The 23,131-nt window shown below is 46.3% G+C and overlaps 1 protein-coding gene, 1 long non-coding RNA gene and 1 other non-coding gene across 5 annotated transcripts in view; 1 reads left to right on the forward strand and 2 right to left on the reverse strand.

Annotated features, from left to right (window-relative positions):
- Positions 1–1,245: 1,245 nt before the first annotated feature.
- USP13 (ubiquitin specific peptidase 13) overlaps positions 1,246–23,131 on the forward strand; it is a 117,179-nt gene continuing 95,293 nt past the window's right edge. The window contains exon 1 of one of the 3 annotated variants that reach the window (XM_038583433.1): positions 1,246–1,536. In XM_038583433.1, coding sequence (XP_038439361.1) covers positions 1,369–1,536 — 168 coding nt within the window. In that variant the 5' untranslated portion in view covers positions 1,246–1,368. Of the gene's footprint in view, positions 1,537–13,093; positions 13,145–19,304; positions 19,433–23,131 lie in introns of those variants that run through there. The other 2 variants (XM_038583434.1, XM_038583435.1) reach the window with 2 other exon arrangements.
- Positions 2,813–9,625, reverse strand: LOC119867490. Its single transcript, XR_005383752.1, has 3 exons — positions 9,315–9,625; positions 4,448–4,593; positions 2,813–3,641 (listed from the first exon to the last, which is right to left on the reverse strand). It is a non-coding gene; the product is annotated as an uncharacterized LOC119867490 (long non-coding RNA).
- Positions 21,439–21,619, reverse strand: LOC119867579. The gene has a single exon (XR_005384094.1). It is a non-coding gene; the product is annotated as a small nucleolar RNA SNORA81 (small nucleolar RNA).

A 23,131-nucleotide genomic window follows, 5' to 3' on the forward strand; every position in this document is an offset into this window, starting at 1 on the left:
TATTTACTTATGATAGTCACGGAGAGAGAGAGAGGCAGAGACACAGGCAGAGGGAGAAGCAGGCTCCATGCACTGGGAGCCTGATATGGGATTCGATCCTGGGTCTCCAGGACCGCGCCCCGGGCCAAAGGCAGGCGCCAAACCGCTGCGCCACCCAGGGATCCCTATCGTGAATAAATAAATAAAATCTTAAAAAAAATAAAGATAATTTGATTTGTTTGGGAGAGGCTTACAGAAATCAACATTTTTGTTTACTATTTCTTGCTGTTTCTGCATTCCATTAATTGGCAGCAATCCCTGGGTACATTGGGTGTAGTTATGGGACCTCAGCGGAATCGAACCTGTGTTTTAAGAATTATTTTGAAAAAATGAGAGTATGCTGTGAGGTAAGCTCTGTTCGCAAATTATTCACCTTCCCCTTACCCCGTTCATTATTTATTCTGAGGAACTGGACCAGCAAGACAGGAATATGTGTGTGTCTGAATAAGATGCTCCAATCAGGCTGTTCAACGTTCGACGCGGAGACCTCGAACAAATCAGGCGAAATACGTTCCAAAGACTATAAATATAAAACTAGAAAAGCTTCTCCCCGCCCCCAAACAATCTCGATCCTCCTCACCATACGTAAGAAAAAAAAATCTGTATTATTGCAAAAAATACATGTCCATCCTCACTGGATCCTATTCTATTTTCTTTTAAAAGCTTTATATGTCTAAAAAAAAAAAAAAAAGTGAGGAACAAGGTCGAGCGAGGTTCACACCTAAGTGCACAGCGCAGATTTAGGTTTGGGCCCGACGCTGTGCAATCAATCCCAGATTTCGCACATCGAGTTCCGCCCCTCCTCAGGCGGGGGAAGTCCTCGCTTTTATCTTCAGTTGTTTTAAAAGCAGGCGGTTTCCACCCCCCCCCGCCCCCCCAGTTCTGCTCTTTGTGTCAGCTGCCTCGGAGTTGCCCCTTGGCAACCTACCGATCTAGGGTAGAAAACACCGTTGGGGGGAGCCGCAGCGCAGCCCGCCCGCCCCCCTCCCCCTGCTCCCCCCTCCCCTGCTCCCCCCCTCCCCCTGCTCCCCCCCGCCGCCGAGCGCGGTCCGCGCGCAGGGCCCCTCTCCAGCGCCCCCTCCCCGGCGCGCTGCGGCTGGCGCTCCCCGGCGCCCCGCCTGACGCTGCAGCTGGGCCGGCGATTCGCCATTGGATTAAAAATAGCAGCGTCCCCCGCTCCCCGCCCGCGGCCCCAGGCCCCCGGAGCCCGTTCCCGCCCCGCGGCCCGCCCGCCCCGGCTCCCGCCGCCCGCTCCGCCCGCTCCGCCCGCTCCGCCCGCGGACCCAGCGCTGCGGCCCGACCCGGTGGGCTCGGGGGCGCGCCGCGGCCATGCAGCGCCGGGGCGCCCTGTTCGGCGTGCCGGGCGGCAGCGGCGGCAGGAAGATGGCTGCAGGGGACGTCGGCGAGCTGCTGGTGCCGCACATGCCCACGATCCGCGTGCCCCGCTCGGGGGACAGGGTGTACAAGAACGAGTGCGCCTTCTCCTACGACTCCCCGGTAAGTGAGGCTCGGCCGCGCCCGCGGCGCCCGGGGGAGGGTGCGGTGCCGGCGGCCTGCGGCGGCACGTGAAGGCGGGGGCGGGGGGATGCGCAGGGGCGGCCGGGGACCTCCTCCCCCGGCGGCGGAGTTGGCTCGGGCGCCCCGCAGTCGGGCGGCGCTTAGTGAGCGCCTCCTGCATGCGGGGCGCCGCTTCCCCCGAGGCTCCTGCCGCCGAAGACCGGGTGGCCGCGGGCTCTGCTCCGCCGGCCTGCCCGGCCCCCGGCCGCCTGCCACGGAGGGAGAGCGAGCCCGGTCCGAGAGTTCCCCGATCTCGACCGCGCGCTGCAGGCGGGGGCCGGGGGGGGGCGGCTGCCGCCCTCCGCCCTCCGCCCTCGCCCCGGCCCCGGCCCCGGCCCGGGCCCCGACCCCCCCCCGCCCCCGCCCCCGCCCCCGCCCGCGGCGCACACGCGGCCCTTCCTTCCCTTCTGGGACCGTGGCCTCGGCCCGGGCTGCCCACTCCCGGGCCCTGTGATCTCCTCGCCGAGCTGGCCTCCCCCGCTTTCCAGGGCTCCCCGCTCCTCTGCTTCCCGTTAGAATGTGGGAAGGAACCTTCGGGCCCCTCCGGTGGGGCAGCAGACAGGGGGACTGCTGGGTTATTATGGCTTCTTTAAGTCATTCCCGTACTCCTCTAGAGGAGTCGCCGGGGCCGAAATGCATCAGTATAAATTATTAAAAGTTTAGTCGCGGGTCGTGACCTGAGACGCGAGGTGGCGCGGGGTGGGGTGGGGGTGGGGCGGGGGGGTTACGACAGCTCAGGGCACTGCCGTCCACCCAGGGCGGTTGGTGGTTTTTCCCCAGGTGGCATGTATATGTGCGACAAGGAAGAGGAGAGTGAATGTCCCTTTCAAGAGTCAGATGGGGGATCCCTGGGTGGCGCAGCGGTTTGGCGCCTGCCTTTGGCCCGGGGCGCGATCCCGGAGACCCGGGATCGAGTCCCACGTCGGGCTCCCGGTGCATGGAGCCTGCTTCTCCCTCTGCCTGTCTCTGCCTCTCTCTCTCTCTGTAACTATCATAAATAAATAAAAATTAAAAAAATTAAAAAAAAAAAAAAAAAAGAGTCAGATGGGCTTCGAAGTGACTCAGCTGTCTGGCGTTTATCATGTCTTTTTGAGGACCAGGTTATTTTTATCCACCCACTTTAGATCTCATGTGTCACCCGGCAGGTCTCGATGCAATCGGGAGGTGCATGGATTGGACGCACCGACGCAGGTTTCAAACAATAGTCTAACACATTTTATTCGCGTTATGTAGAGTATTGTTGGAGGAAAAAAAAAACAACCCACCTTCAATGGGAGGCAGATTTCCCAAAGTATCCTTTATCATCTCCTGGATTCATATCGGCTGGTTTCAAGTCATTTCGGCTTGTTGTTATCCATTGGGAGTCCCAGAATTACTATCCTCTCTACGATATCCAGTTTTTCTTTTATGTGAATTCCGGATCATTTGGGGGATAAACGTTTCACTTCTTGTTCATTACTTCCCGATTTTCTTTCGAAAAGGTCTAAGTGGAATGAGCTGGTTGTATTTAAATACTTTGCATATTGTGATCACACAACTCAAAGTGACTGTTGTCAGCAGTGTCATTAAATCATATTCTCCACAAAGTACTTGAAAATGCCATTTTCAGATTTTGTGTCCAGTGATGGGCAGGTTCTGGCTAGTAGGCTCCTGAGAATGGGGAGGGATGATGTTCTTAACCAGTGTAAGCAATTGACAGATTGTGAAGTCCAGGAAGAAGAGAGTGGCCTAGTCTTTTAGGATAGTACAGCGTGTAACGTGGGTAAAACAACTTTTTCTGTGTTTGATCAGGGTTGCTCTTCAAATCCTTCTTACAAACTTTGTTATTGGAAATCTTAACCACATGGTATAGTATGTGGCAGGTGTGAAAAAAGCTGATTATTTAAATTCACTTCCACAGATAGTTATTGGGAGTTAATGGTGTACCAAACACTGTTCCAGAAGCATCATGTCTAGTATAAAGTGATGATTTCATTCATGTCACAGTAGTTCCTTGGGGAGACTGGGCTTATTTACAGGGCCGATGAATCAGTATATTTTATTAACTATGAGGAGGAAGAGAAAGAAGGTTTTATAACAAATTGTATTAAAGCACAGTGTATGATCATGTGGGATTTTTCCCTATGGTACTGACTTAACACTCAGGACTTAAATAAGGCTTCTTGAGCACCTACTATGTGCCAGCTCATATATGCATGGCTGTAAGAATCATACAGAGTAAAATACTTTGGTACCAAGCACACCAGAGACTTTAATCTACAAGTGCCACAGGACTGTGTTAGGGGAAAGACCAAAGCCATGTGAGTGGAGAAGGTAATCATCAGATACTTTTGAAAATGGCCAGAGATAAAGGTGGATAGAAGTAAAGAAGACCAACTTCTGGCAAGGTAAATAACATGGGCAAACATATAAAGGGTGAATATTTTCTTCTTATTTGCTTTTAATGTACTGGGAAGAAAAAGATTGATTTAATGAGTAGTGAGGTCAGAACCAAGGAGAGAGCTTCAAATACTTACAATAGGAGCTTGGTTGTATATGGTCAGTTCCAGAAAACTACTGTAAGTATTGCGATTTAAAGTGGTGTTACAGGGAGACTGAACGGATCATTTTTAATTATAGATTCATTATAGATCCAAGGCCTGGTGTGAAAGCTTTGCTGTACCTTACCTGTGGGTATGAGGATTGAGTGGGACTGCATGATTAACTCATTTCAGTGTCCTTCTCCTTCCTTGCTACCTTTTAGGGCTTAGCACATGGCAGATGCTCAGTGACACTTCTTCTGGGATGAGAGAGAATTTGTGTTTTTCACCTGCCAGTTTGTCCCAATTTCATCCCAGGCCTACCTTCTCACCTTGACTTGTAGGTTCACCTCTCCATGACTTGGCTCATCTTGCAAGGTGTATAATGGGACCGTCCTGGAGAATGGGGACTTTGCATCTTTATCCCCAGCAGTTGGCCCAGCATCTGGTATATACAGGCTAGGAACTCAACTGATGCCTAGGAAAAGTATAAATTACATGTAGTGACAGGTTCTGAAAATGCTAAGGATGCAACACATGGGAAATACTGCAAAAGGAATCATGTGCGATTATCATGTAGAATGTGGTGGCTTTATTGTCTGGTGGGGGCAGAAGTGTGAGAAAGAGCCAGGCTGGCAGGGTTTGAACCCCAGTTCTGTCTTTCAGCTGTGTGACTTTTCTGGGTTCCAGTTTCTCTATCTGTGAAATGGGGACAATAATAGAACCTACTTCATGGGTTGTTTTGTGGATTAAATAAATTAATATGTAAAGTATGCCCAGCCAATCAGTAATCACTAGAGGAAGAAAAGAAAGAGATACAGAGAGTCAGTCAAGGGTTGCAGGCCCCAGGGTTTGATTGTCAGGGTTTGGTGTGGTTAAGTGGAGACGTTAGTCCACTCTTTTTCTTGCAAGCCTTCATGGACTACCATGTAAAATCTACTCCTCTCTTTGGTTGTTGAACCCCTCATTCGTCTGAATGTCCTCTGTCCCACCTCCCCTCAGCTTCTGGGCTGCCAGCTCCTGGGAGGTCAGTCTCTGGGTCTCCAGTGGCTAAGACTCATTTCCTTTTCCAGAACCACCCCCCTGTCTTGATCATTTCAGGGTTCTTTTTTAGCCTTCCGTTTCTGCTGGAGACTTCATTGTTTCTTCCAAAGCCCCCATTTCTTAGGGTCTATGTCATAAGACACAGCAGTTAGTGATAGTCTCTCTTCCATCATTGGCCATCATTTCACTCTCTTTTCACTTAACTGGTCGTTTTAAAACATCTACTAGATGTGAAGCCTTCTACCAAGCTTTCAGAATGGGAAGGAGCTGGGCGACTCTTGTGCTAACCATGCCCCTTCCCCACCTCTCTGGAAGTGGAGAGCTTATCTCATGCCTTGTCTTTAGCTGGGGTCCACCTGAAAGATTAAGACAAGGGCTTAGCATGGGCAGTTTATTTTGGAAAGGTATCCCAGGAAACATAAGAGGAAGAACACTCAAGGGAATAATAACAAAGGGAAGGACAGTAAGCCAACCCAAGAGTGAGTCATTGAGCCAGCTGCCATGATGGAGCACTGGCGCTCCGTCCGGCCAGGGACCCCTGGAGAACTGTTGAATGTGCCCCAGTAACCTCTACCTGGGACATGGAGAGGGGAGTATTTATGCACTGGCTCCTGTGGCCTGTTGGTCAAGCGTGCTCCAGGGATGAACTGCCCTCACTCTTGCGGGTTGGTATTTGTGTCAGAGGGGCTTCCTGAGAAGCCTTCCCGTGACCAGCAGCTGCTGAGAAGAGAGAGATCCCAGTGCAGTGAGGCACTGAAAAGGTGGCCCGACATGATGTGAGACCAGCATAAGCATTCCTTCACACCTCCCCTTACCTTCCAGCATTAGCATCATTTTGTAAAACAGAGCTTATTTCCTGTTCTCTGAAGCTCTGGGATCCCTTGGTGATGTTGAGATGTCATGTTGGTTCTCCACATTCCTGAGAATCTTTGTAAAACTCTGGGGAACAGGGGCCTCTGGTAGTGGCTGGTTTACATAGCCACTGGGAAAGGCTTTGAGATCATTTACTTGTAGGAACAGCTCATGTGAGGGGCTCCTTACTCTAGTGGTGTGCTTGCTACCTTCCAGGCAGTGAGACTTGCATCATGGTGCTTACTTGTAGGGGAAGAATAATTTAATTTGGGAAAAATCCTCCTCCTACGGGATCAACAGATACAAGATAGTAAAACATTTACTGTTTCTTTTACCTTCGAAGATATAAACTTAAACTAATTCTAATTAGTTTCACATATTAAAAGTTCCTTTCCAAAGGCAACTAACTAAAATGTTGTTTTATAGCAATGATTCTCAATATTTTTGGCCCTTGTATTCTCTTAAATATTTTCAAGGATGCCAGAGAGCTTTTGTGTGGTTTCTGTCTATTGATTTTTACCATATTAGAAATTAAGACTGAGAAAAATTTAAAACATCTTCCATTCTCTTAGCTGTTATTATTATTATTATTTTTTTAATTTTTATTTATTTATGATAGTCACACAGAGAGAGAGAGAGAGGCAGAAACACAGGCAGAGGGAGAAGCAGGCTCCATGCACCGGGAGCCCGACGTGGGATTCGATCCCGGGTCTCCAGGATCGCGCCCTGGGCCAAAGGCAGGCGCCAAACCGCTGCGCCACCCAGGGATCCCATCTCTTAGCTGTTAGAGTGATGGTGTCATCAGATGTCATGGAGACTCTTAAAAATGTCTCTGTGTGCTCAGAAGAGAACAGGAGTGAAAAAGGCAGATAAGTTCATGTTATGAAAGTAGTTTTGACTTCGCAGCTCACTTGACTGCGCTTTGGGGGACATTCAGGGTTTCCAGGTCATACTTTGAAAACCAGAGTTCTAGAGTTTAGGCAAGAAAAGTACAACTGGTTATTTCAGTGGCACATCTCACCTGCATTGTGGCTTGTGTGGGTTCATATTTTCACATTTGTGGTGTTTGAATAATTGGTCATTAATCGTAGCTCATCTATAGATGTCATATGTCCCCTGTATATTGTTTTTGAAGCAAATTAAAATTTAGAGAATAGGAGTCATTTTGAAAAAAATTGCAACTACTTTGCTGGAAATCATTGGCCTTTTTGAAGGTAAGAATTCATTATTCTGTTGACTGGGAGCCTCACCGGAGGGTGATCTGGCTGGGCTGTTTCTTTCAGAAACTTAAATTTTAGCATCCTGACTTTTTTCCTTTGGCCACTGGCTAGGAGACTTTTGTCATCTCCTGCCCGGAAAGTGAAGATTTATTTGCCAGTACTGGGGGAGCAGGGAACTGAGTGGGAGCAGAGGACGAGGGTGGCCTTGGCATGTGGATATTGGATATGGCCGGATATGGTTCCCTGGTTCTCAGTCCTATCCCTGTTTTGTTAAGTCTTCTCTCATGTTGTAGGGGCTTGGTACCTGGACCCTACAGTTGCCAGAAGGATTCTGTTCCTTTTTTTTTTTTTTTTTTTTTAGATTAGATTTTATTTATTCATGAGAGACACAGAGGAAGAGAGGCAGAGACATAGGCAGAAAGAGAAGCAGGCTCCCTGCGGGGAGCCCGATGGGGGACTCCATCCCAGGACCCCGGGATCACACCGTGACCCAAAGGCAGATGCTCAGCCACTGAGCCACCCAGGGGCCCCTGACAGGAGGCTTCTGATTTCGATTCTGCCAGTGAGAGTGTCAGAAGGAGAAGCCACCATTGTTACTGCAGCAGTGGCCCATGCCAGACGTGGGGTTTTCCTGTCCGCTCCGAGTATCCTTCTGGCACTCAGGGCCACCTCAGCCACGGGGGAGCTGGGATCATGTATTCGGTTTCTTACAGTGCTGGTGCCTCTGGACTCCGGAGCGTGAGTGGTGGTTCCTCTGACCCTGGCTCTCACGGCTCTCACCAAGATTACATCCTCTCCAATTCCCTGTATCAGGTCCCTTCCTGCCTGAAGCACCTGGACTAGTCGTGCTCCCCATCTGGGCTGATACACATACATTACACACACACACACACACACACACACACACACACACGCCTCTAAGTCTCCGTGTATTCCGAGTGGAGCTCCTATTCTTACCTGTGTTCCTTGTCCCACAGACCCAAGTCCTGTCTAAAAACACAGGGCTCCCTGCTCTAAAGAATAAACTGGCAGTGAATTGTCCGTGTGGGAGGGCCCCTGGGAGTGGAGGAGGGCCTTGTGGGCTCTGACAGGTGTCCAGGCCTTCCTTCTTATTTCAGCCCTTGTTTCGCTCCAGCTTCCAGAGTTACCTGGAGCTGTTAGTTCTGGAGCCTCTTGGAAATTCTGGGGTGTACATCAGATGGGATCTCGGTTCTCTGTGCTGCAGACCTAGCTGGGATTCAGCTCGGTCAGCTCACCTTAGTCTTGTAGTACTTCTCCATCAATGGTCCAGTTTCCAGATCTTCTGGCTATGGTTTATGTTTTTAAAAACACAATGTTTTGGGGCACCTGGGTGGGGCACATAATGTTTTCATTGTTCTTTTCTTTGGGTTTCAGAAAGGAGTGAGATTGATGTAAGTGTGTAATCTGCCCCACGTACGCTAGCATGCCGCTTTTCCAAATGAAAAATCAGGAAGTCACTTCCTGTCTCTTTTCGGCTGCTGTTAATTATCTTTCAAGTTGTGTCATTTTTAGACTTCAGGAATGTAAGAGGCAGTGCTGATCCTGTCAGGGAGCCTTTTGGGAAAGTGTGTGTCCTCAGTTGTATTGAGCCTGGACATCTGTGCAGCTCCGAATTCTCTCTTCACTCCCCTGCACTGTCCTTCCTGTGGCCTGGAGTGCAGTCAAAGGTACTGCCCTTCATTTAGGGCCTCAGGCTGGAAGATGTACAATATTGTCAACCCTGCCCCCCTCCCCCTCTTGCTTTTTTTTTTAAAAGATTGTGTAAAGTGCACATAACATAAAATCAACCGTCTTAACCATGTTTAAGCGCACTGTTTGGTGGCATTAAGGGCATTCACATTGTGGCACAACCATCAGCACCATGCATCCCTGGAGCTCTTCATCTTGCAAAGCAGAAACTCTATTCTCCTTGAACAATAACTCCTCACTCCCCAGCCCCTTCAGCCTCCCAGCCTCTGGCAACCACCATTCTATTTTCTGTCTCTATGAATTTGCTCTAGGTACCTTATATAAGTGAGACCGTACAGTAGTTACCCTTCTGTGACAGGCTTATTTCACTTACCGTAATGTTTTCAAGATTTATCCATGTTGTAGCATGTGTCAGAATTTCCTTCCCAAAGCTGAGTGACGTTCCACTGTGTGTGTATACCACATCTTGTTTGTCTGTTCATCTGCTGGTGGATACTTGGGTGGCTTCCATTTTTTGCCTGTTGTGAATGATGCTGCTGTGAACATGGGTGTGTGTCTGTGTCCCTCTCTTGTGTATCACATCCCATTAGAGACCAGGTTCCAATGGGGTAGCCCCCCTCTGCCCAGGCTCACGCCTTCATCACCTCTTGCCCAGACTCTTGCCTAAGAAGCTTCTTAATTGACCTTACGTTGCCTCCCTTTCATTCGTCACTGTGCTCTCAGATTTTCTAAAACATGGGTCTTATCATGTCATTTCACTGTCTAGATATTTTCAAAGCACCATTCAGACTTTCCTAACATAGCACCTCAAATCAGTTTACCAAGTTGATCCAACTTTCCTTGCCAGTGTTTGTCACTTAGCACTTAACCTCTACTTACATTCTCTTTAGCCCACAGGACTTCATGTTCTTCACATGCTCCGTGTTTTCAGCCCTCCTTGCATTGGCTCATGCTCTTCCCATTGGCCTGGACTGCCTTCTCCCTGTGTTTCCCAGGGAAACCCCACTGATCTCAAAAACCACCTCACATGTTCTCTGTAAAGCCCTCATCACTCTCTCCCTCCCCAAACTGAGTTACTTATTTTCCTGTGCTTTCAGAGCACTTTGTTAATCTCTGTCATGGTTAAGATACTGATTGTTGAGAATACAGGACAGTTGGGGTCTTATGCACCTGTGTTAGTAAGGCTGCATCTTTTCCGATTTTCTGTGTATCCTTTTTTTAAAAAAATATTTTATTTATTTATTCATGAGAGGCACAGAGAAAGAGAGAGAGAGAGGCAGAGACACAGGCAGAGGGAGAAGGGGGCTCCATGCAGGGAGCCCGACGTGGGACTCGATCCCGGGTCTCCAGGATCATGCCCTGGGCCAAAGGCACGTGCTAAACCGCTGGGCCATCGGGGCTGCCCCCACTTTTTAAGTGGGCTCCACACCCAGAATGGGGCCTGACAGGGGGCTTGAACTCACTGTGAGATCTTGACCTGAGCTGAGATCAACAGTCAGGCATTTAAACGATGGAGGCACCCAAGGCACCCCTGTTCCTTAAAAAAAATTCTGAACGTGTATTTTGGAATTAAAAAAATGTGATTAAAAGTAACCAATACCGTAGTTTTATATTGTCATACTATAATCTGAAAAGTCATACACTTGACCCTTGACAAGCTTGGGAGAGGCATCTTGGGTCCTTGCGGGGTCTTTTGTGTGTTATGATTCTGGGTGCCACAGGGATCTTGGTGAACGTGATCACACATGGTGCCCCTTGGGGAGACGACTAGAGGGCTGTTGTCTGTGGATGTGGGCTGGGCCTCTGTGTGGCTGTTTATGTTCAGTACTATGGGCAGTCAGCCCAGGACTCCTCTTGCCCCCAAGCACAGGGAAGATGGGAACAGGAGCACCTATTTTTAGGGCTGGAGCAGCGGGTCAGTGCAATAATGACAAGAATTTAATGACTCTGAATACGCCTCCAGACTAGAGAGGGTGCTTGAGGTACACAACGATATGTGTTTCCGGTGATGAGACTCAGAAGAAAACCATTTGTTTTGTGTTAATTAGCAAGTATTAATGCTTACTTAGAACCTACTATATAGCCAGCACTGCCCCGGGAGGGTTTGAGAATTTCAGAGGGAAACAGAGGACCACAGTAATGAAGAGTATGACACAGATGTTTCTAGCATAGTACAGAATATGAACGCCAGGCAGCTGGGGTGGCTCAGCGGTTTAGCGCCACCTTCAGCCTGGGGCCTGATCCTGGAGACCCAGGATCGAGTCCTACATCGGGCTCCCTGCATGGAGCCTGCTTCTCCCTCTGCCTGTGTCTCTGCCTCTCTCTCTGTCTCTCTCATGAATAAATAAATAAAATATAAAAAAAAATAATATGAACGCCAATTTTGAGTGTCTGTTAGGAGTCAGACATGATACCGGGTACCTTTATATACACCATCTCATTTAATTACAATAGTAATTGGCTTGTAAATTATAATTACTCTTGTTGCCTTATTTTACAGAAGAGGAAACAGAGTCAGAGAGGTTACGTAGCTTATTCAGGGACTAGTTCGAAGACTGGTATGGGACTTAAGCCCTGATGTGTCATGAGGTGAGACCTTGAAGCACTTGTAGAGTATTACATTTTATTTATCTATTTATCTATTTATTTATTTATTTATTTAATTTTTTTTAGAGTATTACGTTTTAATCAGTGTGGCACTTACAGGGTATGAATGGAGATTTCAGATAGGAATAATTAATAAAATCTAGAAAAGTTACTGGTCTGGGTCCCTGGATGGGATCGGAAAAGTGGCGTTTTAGGGGAGGAAGGGACAGAGGCGTGGAGGTGAGACCAAGCTTAGGATGTATGTGAGGAAGAGAGAATTTACTTGGGCAACTGGGAAGCAAGGCTAACTCCTCTGTGGGCTATAGGTGTCGGCCTTGGTAAGGTTAGGCCGATGGGCTGGCTGGTCAGGAGCAAGAGAACAGCGTGAGGACAGCGGTTATTTGGGTGGCTGTCCTGGAAGCAGAAAGAGGACTACGGTTGGGAGGTGGAGAGAACTCCAGTAGGAATTGGGCTGGGGCTCTTGTGGTATTGTGGGAGGGGTGCTTTCATGAGGGTGATGACAGTGGGCCTAGAGCTGGGGAAGTGGTGGGAATAAACCCAGTAGACATTTTGATGAAAGATGCCGTGCAGCTGAGTCTGCAGAGTGTGCAGCGGATGGAGGAGTGGGAGGAGCTCAGTGTGCAATGTGGCAGATGCAGTGTATCAGGGGCATAAAGGAGGGTGGGGTGGTCAAATCAGGTGGGTGAGTGCATCATAGGGAAACCCAGACAGGGGTCTGGGCGGCATTTCCTCCAGGAATTAGAATTTTTTTTTTTAAGATTTTATTTATTTGTTCATGAGAGACACACAGAGAGGCAGAGACATAGGCAGAGGGAGAAGCAGGCTCCATTCAGGGAGCCCGATATGGGACTCGATTCCGGGACCCTGGATCACGCCCTGAGCCAAAGGCAGATGCTCAACCACTGAGCCACCCAGGCATCCCGGAATTAGAAATTTGAAAAGATAATCGTGTTGCACAAATAGTCATAGATGGATTACACGCAGCCTTTACTGTTTTATGAAATACAATCACTCCTAGAGTAAATCCTGCCCCATACTGACCACATGGGCGAGATCGGCCCAGAAGCTGGTGGCTCTTATGAGTCACAATTATGAAAACTTTCTCCTAATCAAACCAAGTATTGCTTTTTGGGTCCTGGTTAATTCTTTGGGTGTTGCTGAAAGCTGTGAGTTGGACATGAGGTCTCTGTCCCCAGCACTTCTTAGAAATAGGCTTGGTGGTGTGTTAGTGGGATCGGTGGAGGGAGCAGCCAGGAGGAGAGAGGTGTCGGCAAGGGGCAAGGGTGAGAGTGGCTCACACATTGAATCCTGTAGGTAGGGATCCCTGGGTGGCTCAGTGGTTTAGTGCCTGCCTTTGGCCCAGGGCATGATCCTGGCGTCCCAGGATCGAATCCCATATCGGGCTCCCTGCATGGAGCCTGCTTCTCCCTCTACCTGTGTCTCTGCCTCTCTTTCTATGTCTCTCATGAATAAATAAATAAAATCTTAAAAAAAAAAAAATCCTGTAGGTACAGCTGCTGAATTGCCCCTCTGGAGGTGCCGTTTGGAGAGGTTCTGCCCATGTCCAGCCTGAAGGTGTGGAAGCAGCCCCGGCAGGTAGGCCCCGTGTCCTGGGGCCCACACGTCCGTGAGGGGGCCGCCAAACCCTGCGGCTGCTTCGCCAGCGCCTGGGGGCCCAGCACCTTGGAGGCCCAGCACTTTGGGGGCCCAGCACCTTGGGGGCCTGCCAGCATTTGGTTGGGGAGCTGTCAGCATGGAGCAGCCACCTCTGGGGGCTCCAGCTGCCCTTCCGACTTGGGAAGTGGAGCTGGTGGGTCCTGCCAAAGCCTCTCTCCTCCCCTTCGGGAAACCTTGGCAGAGCACCTGGCGCCAGCTCCTTACCTGTGTGGCGAGGCTCCTTTTCCTGTCCTCCTGCTTTCCTGGAATGAAACAGCCTTAGTAAAAAAGGAGGAAACTGCGCTTTGGCCCAAGCCCCGGGATGGCGTGTGCTTGCCAACAGCTGCCCACCTAGCTCCTGCCACCAAAACAACATCTGCTTCTCAGTTGCATGGGGCAGCATGCGGAGGGCCAGACTGGCCTGGCTTCTGGGAGGGAACACCCCCAGGAGCACCCCCGTGCACACCCCCGCATCACTGCTTAGTAGCAGTATGACTTAAGCAGGTGTTGGAATTCCACTGAATGTCTCTGAGCCCTGGTTTTTCCCTCCATAGTACCTTCCTTGTGGGGTTGTTAAAATCATGGCTTCCCATTAAACCCACTTAATGCCATCCACCTCTGTAGTGGGATTTATTTATTTTTATTTTTATATTTTTTTGTAGTGGGATTTAATGGGAAGGATCCTTTTGAGGGGTAGGTGAAATGGGGTTTATAGTGTCTTGGGGCTGCCAAGGGGAGACTTCCTGTACTTGGTAATTCTGCATGAGGCTCCGCCCTGCAGCAGAAGCCTTGGGTGTGAGTGTTTGCTGGCCCCCTTGGGGGGATCTCTGTTCAGGGCTATTATTCAGAGTCAAATCCAACTCGTACTTATGGGCTTTTATGGGTTAGCCTGGAAACCTAATCCTCATGTTTAATATAGTTTTCCAGGGGAAATGCAACCTGAAGAAAACCAGCTCTTTTTCTGCTTTATTTAATTTTTTTTTAAGCTTTCATTTATGAGGGACACAGAGAGACAGAGAGAAAGAGAGAGGCAGAGACACAGGCAGAGGGAGAAGCAGGCTCCATGCAGGGAGCCCGACGTGAGACTCGATCCTGGGTCTCCAGGATCACACCCTGGGCCGAAGGTGGCACTAAACCACTGAGCCACCCGGGCTGCCCAGCCAGCTGTTTTTCAAAATGAGAAGAAATGACTATAAAAAGTTTTTACCTTTGACTAAGGTGGTTTCACATTTTTCTCTTTTTCTATGTAAGTGGGGAGCTCCTTCCGTGGATTGTAGCTGCAGTTTGGCACTGCAGAAGGAGCTCGCCCCAGTGCTCCCTCGACGGTTTTCTTTGTGCTCATTTGTCCTCTGAACAGTATAGTAGCTGCTCCTCCTGCCTCACCCAAACCCTTCCCTAGCTGTTTGGGTGAACAGCATCCTCATTGCTCCAAATACCCAGAGCAAGGATGTGGTTTTATCCTTAGGAAAAAAGGTCATAAATGACGGATGGGTGGAACAGTAAATTTATAGCGTGTCAAAATGTGGCCGTTTGGACAGTGCCGCCGTTAGCTGTCTGAGCTGGCTGTGCAGCAGCTCTGAGGCATACCTGGGAGCCCTCTGCAGAGAGGGAATGGCAAAGTTGGAGCAAACTGGGAGAATCATTACTGCCTCAACATTTCTATTTTTTCTTAACACTTCATGGCCACGAGCATGATTTATGGATGCTTAGTGGGGAAGCCTGCACTCTCTCTTGGGATTATGTGCATTTGGTTTTTCTACTTAGTTTAGATGGACAATTTTATTTCAGTGGATTTGCTGTTGGAAGCAAGGTTTTTGGATTTTGTGAATATTATATTCCGGAAGTTTTGTTCCACTGGCGAGCTGTTTGAGTGTTTCCTTGCTGTCCAGCCTGTTTTTTGCTTTCCCCTCATCATATTTCCCCTTTCTGAGGATTGCATGCTTGCTGCCCTTGATCTGGAGCCTTGTTTTACTTTCTTATTGCACCCTTGCTTCCCATCTGCCTCTACTTAATTTTTGCATTTAAAAACTCTTGTCTGTTTTGCTCTAGAAGCCAGAATGTACTTGGGATCTGTGGTCTGGTCATTGGAATATTTATACCTGCCATTCAGTTGTGGAAGTACCTGAGAGGTAGAGTTAATGGCAGGTGGTTGCTTGATGAATGCAAGAGTTGAGCAGAGAGAGGTGGGTAATCTTACGAGTCTAATGAGTTAAAACAGGAGTTGTCCTTGATTCTGCCCTTTTTCCACACACTCCTACATCTAATCCATTTTCTTTGCTCAGGGGCTCTATCCTAAAATTATAACCTGCATCTGCTAAAGTTTCTCCATCCCTGCTATGAGTTCCCTTCCCTGACTTCCTGCCACATCCCCTAGGCTGAGCCACCATCCTGCCCTGTTTAGACAAGGGGTGTCTTCTTTTTTTTTTTTTTAAGATTTTATTTATTTATTCATAAGAGACATAGAGAGGCAGAGACATAGGCAAAGGGAAGAGAAGCAGGCTCCATGCAGAGAGCCCGAAGCAGGACTGGATCACAGGACCCTGGGATCATGAGCAGAGCCGAAGGCAGACACTTAACCACTGAGCCACCCAGGCATCCCTAGACAAGGGGTATCTAAAAGAACTTTCAATGGTGATGGAATTGTTCTGCATCTGCACTGTCCAATATGGTAACCTGTAGCCACATGTGCGGCTATTAAGTACTTGCAATGTGGCCATTGTGTTTGAGAAACCAAACTTTTAACCTAATTTAAATTAATTTAGAGCTAAGTATTCATATGTGGCCAGTGGTAGCGTGGGTCTCGACTGCATAATAGATTTGTGACCATATCTATCTATGTTCTCTTGACCCCCGCCCTATAGTTCCCCCTGGTAGTCCCGAGTGATCTTGTAGCAGGATGTGGATGTCATGACAGCACCAATGGTGCTTGTCTTTCTCTCTCTCTGCTGACTAAACTCCTCCTGCCCCACACCCCACCAACTTCTCTAATGCCAGAGAAGACATCACAGCCTCTTTCTCTTTCGTAGCTTTTTCCTACTCCACATGGACGATCTCTTAATCCCCTTGCTCCACGGATGGCATCTACCCGGGCTGGGGTACAGTGACTTTGCTTTGTTATATTCTCTCTTGTCATCACGTTCTCCTCTGTCTCCCCGAGATGACACTCTTTATCCCCTCTTTGACTTGTGTGTTCCCAAATTTCCCGAGCGACACATTTTGATATAATCTTAGTTATTTCAGATCACACTTTTACTGTGGGTATCAAGCATATCCAGCCCCTTAGAGCTATGAAGTTGGTTGCGAAAGCCTAAGGAAAGCTTGGGTTAAGAGAAAGGAACTTTTGAACAATTGCTTGTTCTGTTATGTATACATACAATTGGTTCTAAACGCATTTAGTTAAGAAAAATTTTACTGGTTTTTACTGTTCAAAAATGAATCAATATTCCTGAAGGAAAATTAGAAAATATAAAAGACAACATGAAGAAAACAGTCCCACATTATGTCTCTGCTGAGATGACATCACAGGTTGTGCAGGGCATGCATATTGTGTATATTGTAATGTCGTATGCGCTGTTTTGTTACCTGCTTTTTTTACTCAAAAATACCATGTAGAGCTTTTCCTATCAGTAAATACTCATTACAAATACATTTTAAATGGCTGGAGAGTATTTTTTTAAATTTTTTTTATTTATGATAGTCACAGAGATAGAGAGGCGGAGACATAGGCAGAGGGAGAAACAGGCTCCATGCACTGGGAGCCCGACGTGGGACTCGATCCCGGGTCTCCAGGATCGCGCCCTGGGCCAAAGGCAGGCGCTAAACCGCTGCGCCACCCAGGGATTCCCCTGGAGAGTATTATAGTTCATGGATGTACCATAAATTAGTAAAGAAATCTGTTCTTGTGCATTCAGGTGATTTCCTTTCGCTGTTACAAGTAGCTAATTCAGTTAATTTCTTTTTTTTTTTTTTCCTTTTTTTAAAACTCAGTGTTTTAGAAAATACTGTGTTCTTGTCCCTTTCCTCTCACTTTTGCATGAGTGTGTGAGTCACAGTCTTCCTGGGTGTTAGTATGTAATTTGTTCTGGACGTGGATTTGTTGTGACTCCATCTACCTACATCATGTTTCTCTTTGCGGCAATGACCACTTGTTTTCCACACTGTTCTGTGGTTATAAAAACAAGTGTTACGCAGCGACTCTGTTTCCTGAGTGCACTGCTCACACATGCTCGCTCTGCCTTCCTGTCTTCCAGCGGAGGCCAGTCTCCAAGAACACACCATCGTAAACAAAGTTCTCTGAACACCTACTGATTGACAATGTGGTGTATTTTTATTTAAAATGACTGTTCACTTGCTATTCTGAAAACATGTAACCTTGACCTTTATATTCGCCTCAGTTTCAATATTATTTTAAAAGTCAGCAGTATAAAAAAAAAGGTAGCTTTGTCTTTGATGTTACTTCTCAATACTATGTAGGAAATACAATGTAAAGTAATAAATGCACAGCTATGTGTATATCATATTTATATAGAAATGCTTTGAGGAGTGGGGTTAAGCAATGCGTGGGCTTCTAATGCTGCTCCTCTCTCGTGGCTTGATTGTGAGGTGGGAGAAATTGTCTTGCGGACCATTATAGAGCGTTAGAGAAGCCCAGAGTAGTATTTCTTGGCTTCCTTGTGATTTCAGGTTTCCAAGTTTGTCAAGTTTCTGTTTAGGGCATCACGAAAATGGTAATTAGAATCTTATTTAGCTAAGAACATGCCGAGAAGTGCATGCTGGCCATTCTGGGCTGGGTGGCCTCTGGAAGTAGGAGCCAGATAGGGTCTAAGGTGGGATGGGGTGTGGATGTGGCAACCACTGTCCAGAAGAACCAGTGAGCCTGGCTTGGTTACAGAAAGTAGGGGAACTGGGGTCACAAGGTTCAAGTGTCCAAGCTGCTGAGACCCTGACTTTAGCTGAACAAACCTGAAAAGCTGGTGTTCCTGCACATGCTGGAGGCTGTTTTTCTATGCATGGCCATCAGTTTTCTCTTGATGATACTCATTGTTTAGTTATGTCAGAGCCTTGAAATGGAGTCTGTGCTATGGAGTGTTCTTTTTTTTTTTTTTATTTTTAAAAATATTTTCTTATGTATTCATGAGAGACACAAAGAGAGAGAGAGTTAGAGACACAGGCAGAGGGAGAAGTAGGCTCCGTGTAGGGGGCCTGATGTAGGGACTCAATCCTGGGTCTCCAGGATCACACCCCAGGCTGAAGGTGGTGCTAGACCGCTGGGCCACTGGGGCTTCCCTGTGGAGTGTTTTAAATCCAGGTCAGAAGGGCACCGAGGATCAGGTCCTGTGTTACTGAATGGCAAGTAACTACACAAACTCTGCCACTCGGTCTGTGAAAGTCTCTTCAGTTTGGCTCTGTACCAGGTAGTGTTGCTGGAATTTAGTAATGCTCATGACATGATTTCCCTGCCCTCAGGGAGCAAATGTGTGATTCAGTGTGTGAATGTGGTGGCCTCAAATGAAGGAAGCATGAGTTATCACAGCTACAGATTTCAGCGAATGAGATGCTAACAGTCATGGTATAAAAGTGGATTTGGGATTAAGGACCAGCAGCCCAAGATGATGAGTCAGGAGATACGGGAATTGGTCATGGGCGCAGGCTGGCAGGTGGACAAGTGGACAGGGTTGGAATCTGGGGAGCTTGCTCAGTTGTGAAGGCATTGATGTATGTAGCTGGTTTTGATGTGGGCTACTCAGAAGGCTTGAGGCCTGACCTGATGTCTCTGAAGATCCTTGAAGTGACACTTTCTTGGCCATGAGACTTTCTTAGAACTGCCTGATCCTGGGTAGTTCTAAGAATGGGGTATAGACATGGCAACCACCAGCTCTAGGCTAGTGCTACTCAAGTGTGGTCAGCTGACTGGTGCCAAGAGAGAAGTACAAACATTGAGAGTAAGCGTTTAGAAATTTCCATAGCAACTTGACATTGTAGCCACATCCAAGTGTGTAAGCAGTAGATTAGTTTGTTTGAACAGCATGTAGACCTGTTTGGGTTTTGAGGGACTTAACATGTGGGAGTAAGTTCACATTTAACTGGAGCCAGTGACTAGTCGCAGTGGAGTCACGTGTGTTTCCTTAATGAACAAAAACAAAACGGAACACAACACAGAACAATCTAATCCTTCATGATAGTAGTTTGACAAACACTTCTTTGGACCAAGCATGAAGATAATGGGAGGTAAGGCTGTGAGACCCAAGGTCAAGAACTTAAATATAAAACCATTGATCACATTCCAGCTTCATTTCAGGTCTTGGTCATGATCAGACTTTCTTCTCTTCTCTTTCCTCTTTGTCATCAGCATGTTTTTTTATGAACATTATTTTTAGTGCATACTATATACAATTCTATACTTACATTCTATATACATATATAATACATAATTCGTAATATTTACTCAGCCATCAAAAAGAATGAAATCTTGCCATTTGCAATGACATGGAAGGAACTTATTATACTAAGCAAAATAAGTCAGAGAAAGACAAATATTACATGATTTCACTCGTATGTGGAATTTAAGAAATAAAACAGATGAACATAGGAGAAGGGAAGAAAAAATAAGATAAAGACAGGGAGAGGCAAACCATTTAAGAGACCCTTAAATATAAGAAACAAACTGAGGGTTGCTGGAGGGAAGGAGGGTGAGGGGATGGGGTAACCTGGGTGATGGGCATTTAAAGAGGGCATGTGATGTAATGAGCACTGTTATATGCAACTAATAATTCACTAAATTCTACTCCTGAAACTAATACTACGCCATATGTGTACTAACTGAATTTTAAAAATAGTCTTGAAAAAAGAGAAAAAAAAGAAAAAGAATGTTACTGTATTTTGTTGTGTTTGTATGCCACAGGTCCTTAGCTCTTCTGTTTTGGGAGCTCTTTTTCCTATTATAAATAGTGCATTTTTGAATATTTTTGTGCAAATTAGGCTTTTTCCCCCCTCTTTCTTTTGGATTCCCGCAGTCTTTACCCAAAGGAGAAATATTGTGTCAAAGGGTCATAGTTCTATTGATCTCTAGAAAGATGGAACCAATTTATATTGTGAGAGTACACATACAGGTTTTCTCTGTGGCTTCAGGCTTGGTAATTTTAATACTTTTGGCAGTTTAGTAGACATATACTTGCCTTGAGATAGTTTTAGGGAGAAGGTGATGTTTGATTTTAATATTTTCTCACAATTAAAACTAAATGATCTTAAAAGAAGAACTTACCAAGTTGAACCTGAATGTTGACATCCTGTAATTTTATCAGTTTTCACATAGTTTGGATATAAACTTTTCTTCATTGTACTTTACATCATTCCTCGTTCTGTTGTGACTGGTTTTCTATTTGTTTTATTATGTTTTGTGGTGTAAAACTTGTTCATCAGTGTTTACATTTTTATACCTAACCACACCATCTCTCCATTTTATCTTTTCTTGGCCAGAAATTATTTTCCCCTTCCTAAGTGAGATAAATATGCTATTCTGCTCTTTTCTAGTTTTTTAGATGCTTATCTCTTAGAGCTCTCTAAACACCTTATTCCGGGGTTTGGTATAAGATGTAGATCAGATTAATTTTATTATATACTGATGCCTAACTGTCCCAATAACTTTTATTAGTGATTTCTCCCCATTTTTGTGTTTCTTGTGGTTTGCCATATATCAAGCAGTTACCATACAATGAATATATTTTTGGAATCTTCATGTGTAGGCTACTATTTATTTAAAAAAATAACTGTGATATATCTGGATTTCATTTGTGACCTGTCGTAATTTGAAAAAGAGTGCTTTTTCAAATAATTAGCCGAAATTATTCTCAGCTAATTTTGTAACCTGTCTCTTTCTCCTAGAATTCTGAAGGTAGACTCTATCACCTGAGAAAAACATTATTTTATATTCTTCCCTCTTATTCTTTGAATTGTATTTCACTGTCAATTGGTAGTTTTCTAACCTGCATTATTTCTCTCTTGAAATTTTAAAAATTATTTTTAGAAAGGGAGAGCGAATGAGTGAGATGGGAGTGGGGGAGGGGCAGAGGGAGAGGGAGAGAGAATCTCAGGCAGACTCTGAGCTGAATTTGGAGCTTGATGTGGGGCTTGATCTCATGACCATGTGTGCCATCATGACCGGAGCTGAAGTCAAGTGTCTGATTCTCAACCGACTGAGCCACTCAGATAATCCCTATTTTAATATTTTTCTAAAGACATAGTGCATCATGCCTTAAGACAAAGGACACTGGACACTAAGAGAGAGAGGTTCACTCCAGTCTTTAGACTCTAATGCAGTTACTTTTCTTCTTATGTTAGTCTGCTAACATCATTACAGAAACCAAGGTATGATCCTGGTTTCTGCGATTTTAGCGCAATGCTTATACAAAAGAAGGTCCTGCCCCATTTTGTGGCTGCCCTTTTGGCCACAGGAAGGCAAGGGTTTTACAGATTTTCCAGAACAGTAGTCTTAGTGGGAATGTGGCTGGTTAACAAGAGCATGAGGTTGAGGGTTCTAAACTAAGAGCTTGGCTCTGATCCCAGGCTGTCAAACAAAAGAATCAGGAGAGATAGACTTGTCAGCATAGACTTGTCCTCATGAGTGAAAGAAGCTGTTCAGAGCACATGCATGGAGTACTGCCTTTGAAAGAAAGTTTTATAGGACCAATATTTAGATATTACTAAGGCAAGAGGGAAGAAGGCATGGGTCGTTAGACTGAAGTGTGTGCTTGTTCTATATGGGGTAGCTTTTAAAGGGATTTGTGTCTCAGTGTCCTGAAGTTTTGGTACGGCTAGCAAGTCCTGTGGGCAGTGCCCCCATCTCAGAGCCGCTGCTTCAGAGGCCGGCCGTGTGTAGGATGGAAGAGACCCGAGGATGTTTGTAATAGAATCCTTCCCTAGTGAGGCCAGTTGCCTTTGAGTGCTAAAGCATTTTCCGGGCAGCCCCAGTGGCCCAGCGGTTTAGCGCCGCCTTCAGCCTAGGGCGTGATCCTGGAGGCCCGGGATCTAGTCCCACGTCCGGCTCCCTGCATGGAACCTGCTTCTCCCTCTGCCTGTGTCTCTGCCTCTCTCTCTCTCTCTCTATGTCTCATGAATAAATAAATAAAATCTTAAAAAAAAAAAAAAAGACCTGAGAGCCAAGGGAGGCAGTGTGGGGGTGATACACATAGGTCAGTCACAGGTCAGGCTTGTATCTGAAGACAAAATGATGATCTTTGATGCCAAAAGGATTTAAATAAAATAAAATAAAGCATTTTCCTCTCAGATTATGGACTTTGTGACAATGTCAGGTGACTCCAGAAATTGAGAATGAATGTTTGGGGTATATTAAATTTTTATCAAATTCCCTAATAAGTCAGAAACTCTTGGCAAGGAAATTAGCAAAGACTTTACAATTATTTTAGGGATTACTTTATAAACTCTTGCATTATATTGTATTTTTCTCCAGAAAAATGCTATACTTGAACAGTTTTCTTCTTCCACTTGGTAATTTCTTGGTTCTCTCACTAGTTGCTTAATATATTTTTCTGATAGATTAATATTTGTTGCCCCCAGCCTGTGTGGCTGTCAGACTGATTGTTTTCCTCCTTCTGCTTATTTCCCTCAATTATAAAATAATTGAGATAACAGAACATACATGTAGTACATAGAACTGTAGCTCATAATAAATAATTGCTATTGTTTGCATAATGCTTTACAGCACAGAATGTATCTCACCCTCTTTGAACTTAACACAACCCCGTGAGGTGGGAATTATTGTGCAGCAATGCTTATGAAGGAAAATACTGAAGCTCAGAGACTGAATGACTACCTGCCTTAGGCTACAGAGCTAATTAATGGCAGTTCAGGACCCTGGCTACAAATCTTATATTTTCCCTGGCATGTCTTCTGGTTTAAAGTCTTTCTGAT

The sequence above is a fragment of the Canis lupus genome, chromosome 34 (genome assembly GCF_011100685.1).
Source record: "Canis lupus familiaris isolate Mischka breed German Shepherd chromosome 34, alternate assembly UU_Cfam_GSD_1.0, whole genome shotgun sequence".
Classification (NCBI taxonomy): domain Eukaryota; kingdom Metazoa; phylum Chordata; class Mammalia; order Carnivora; family Canidae; genus Canis; species Canis lupus.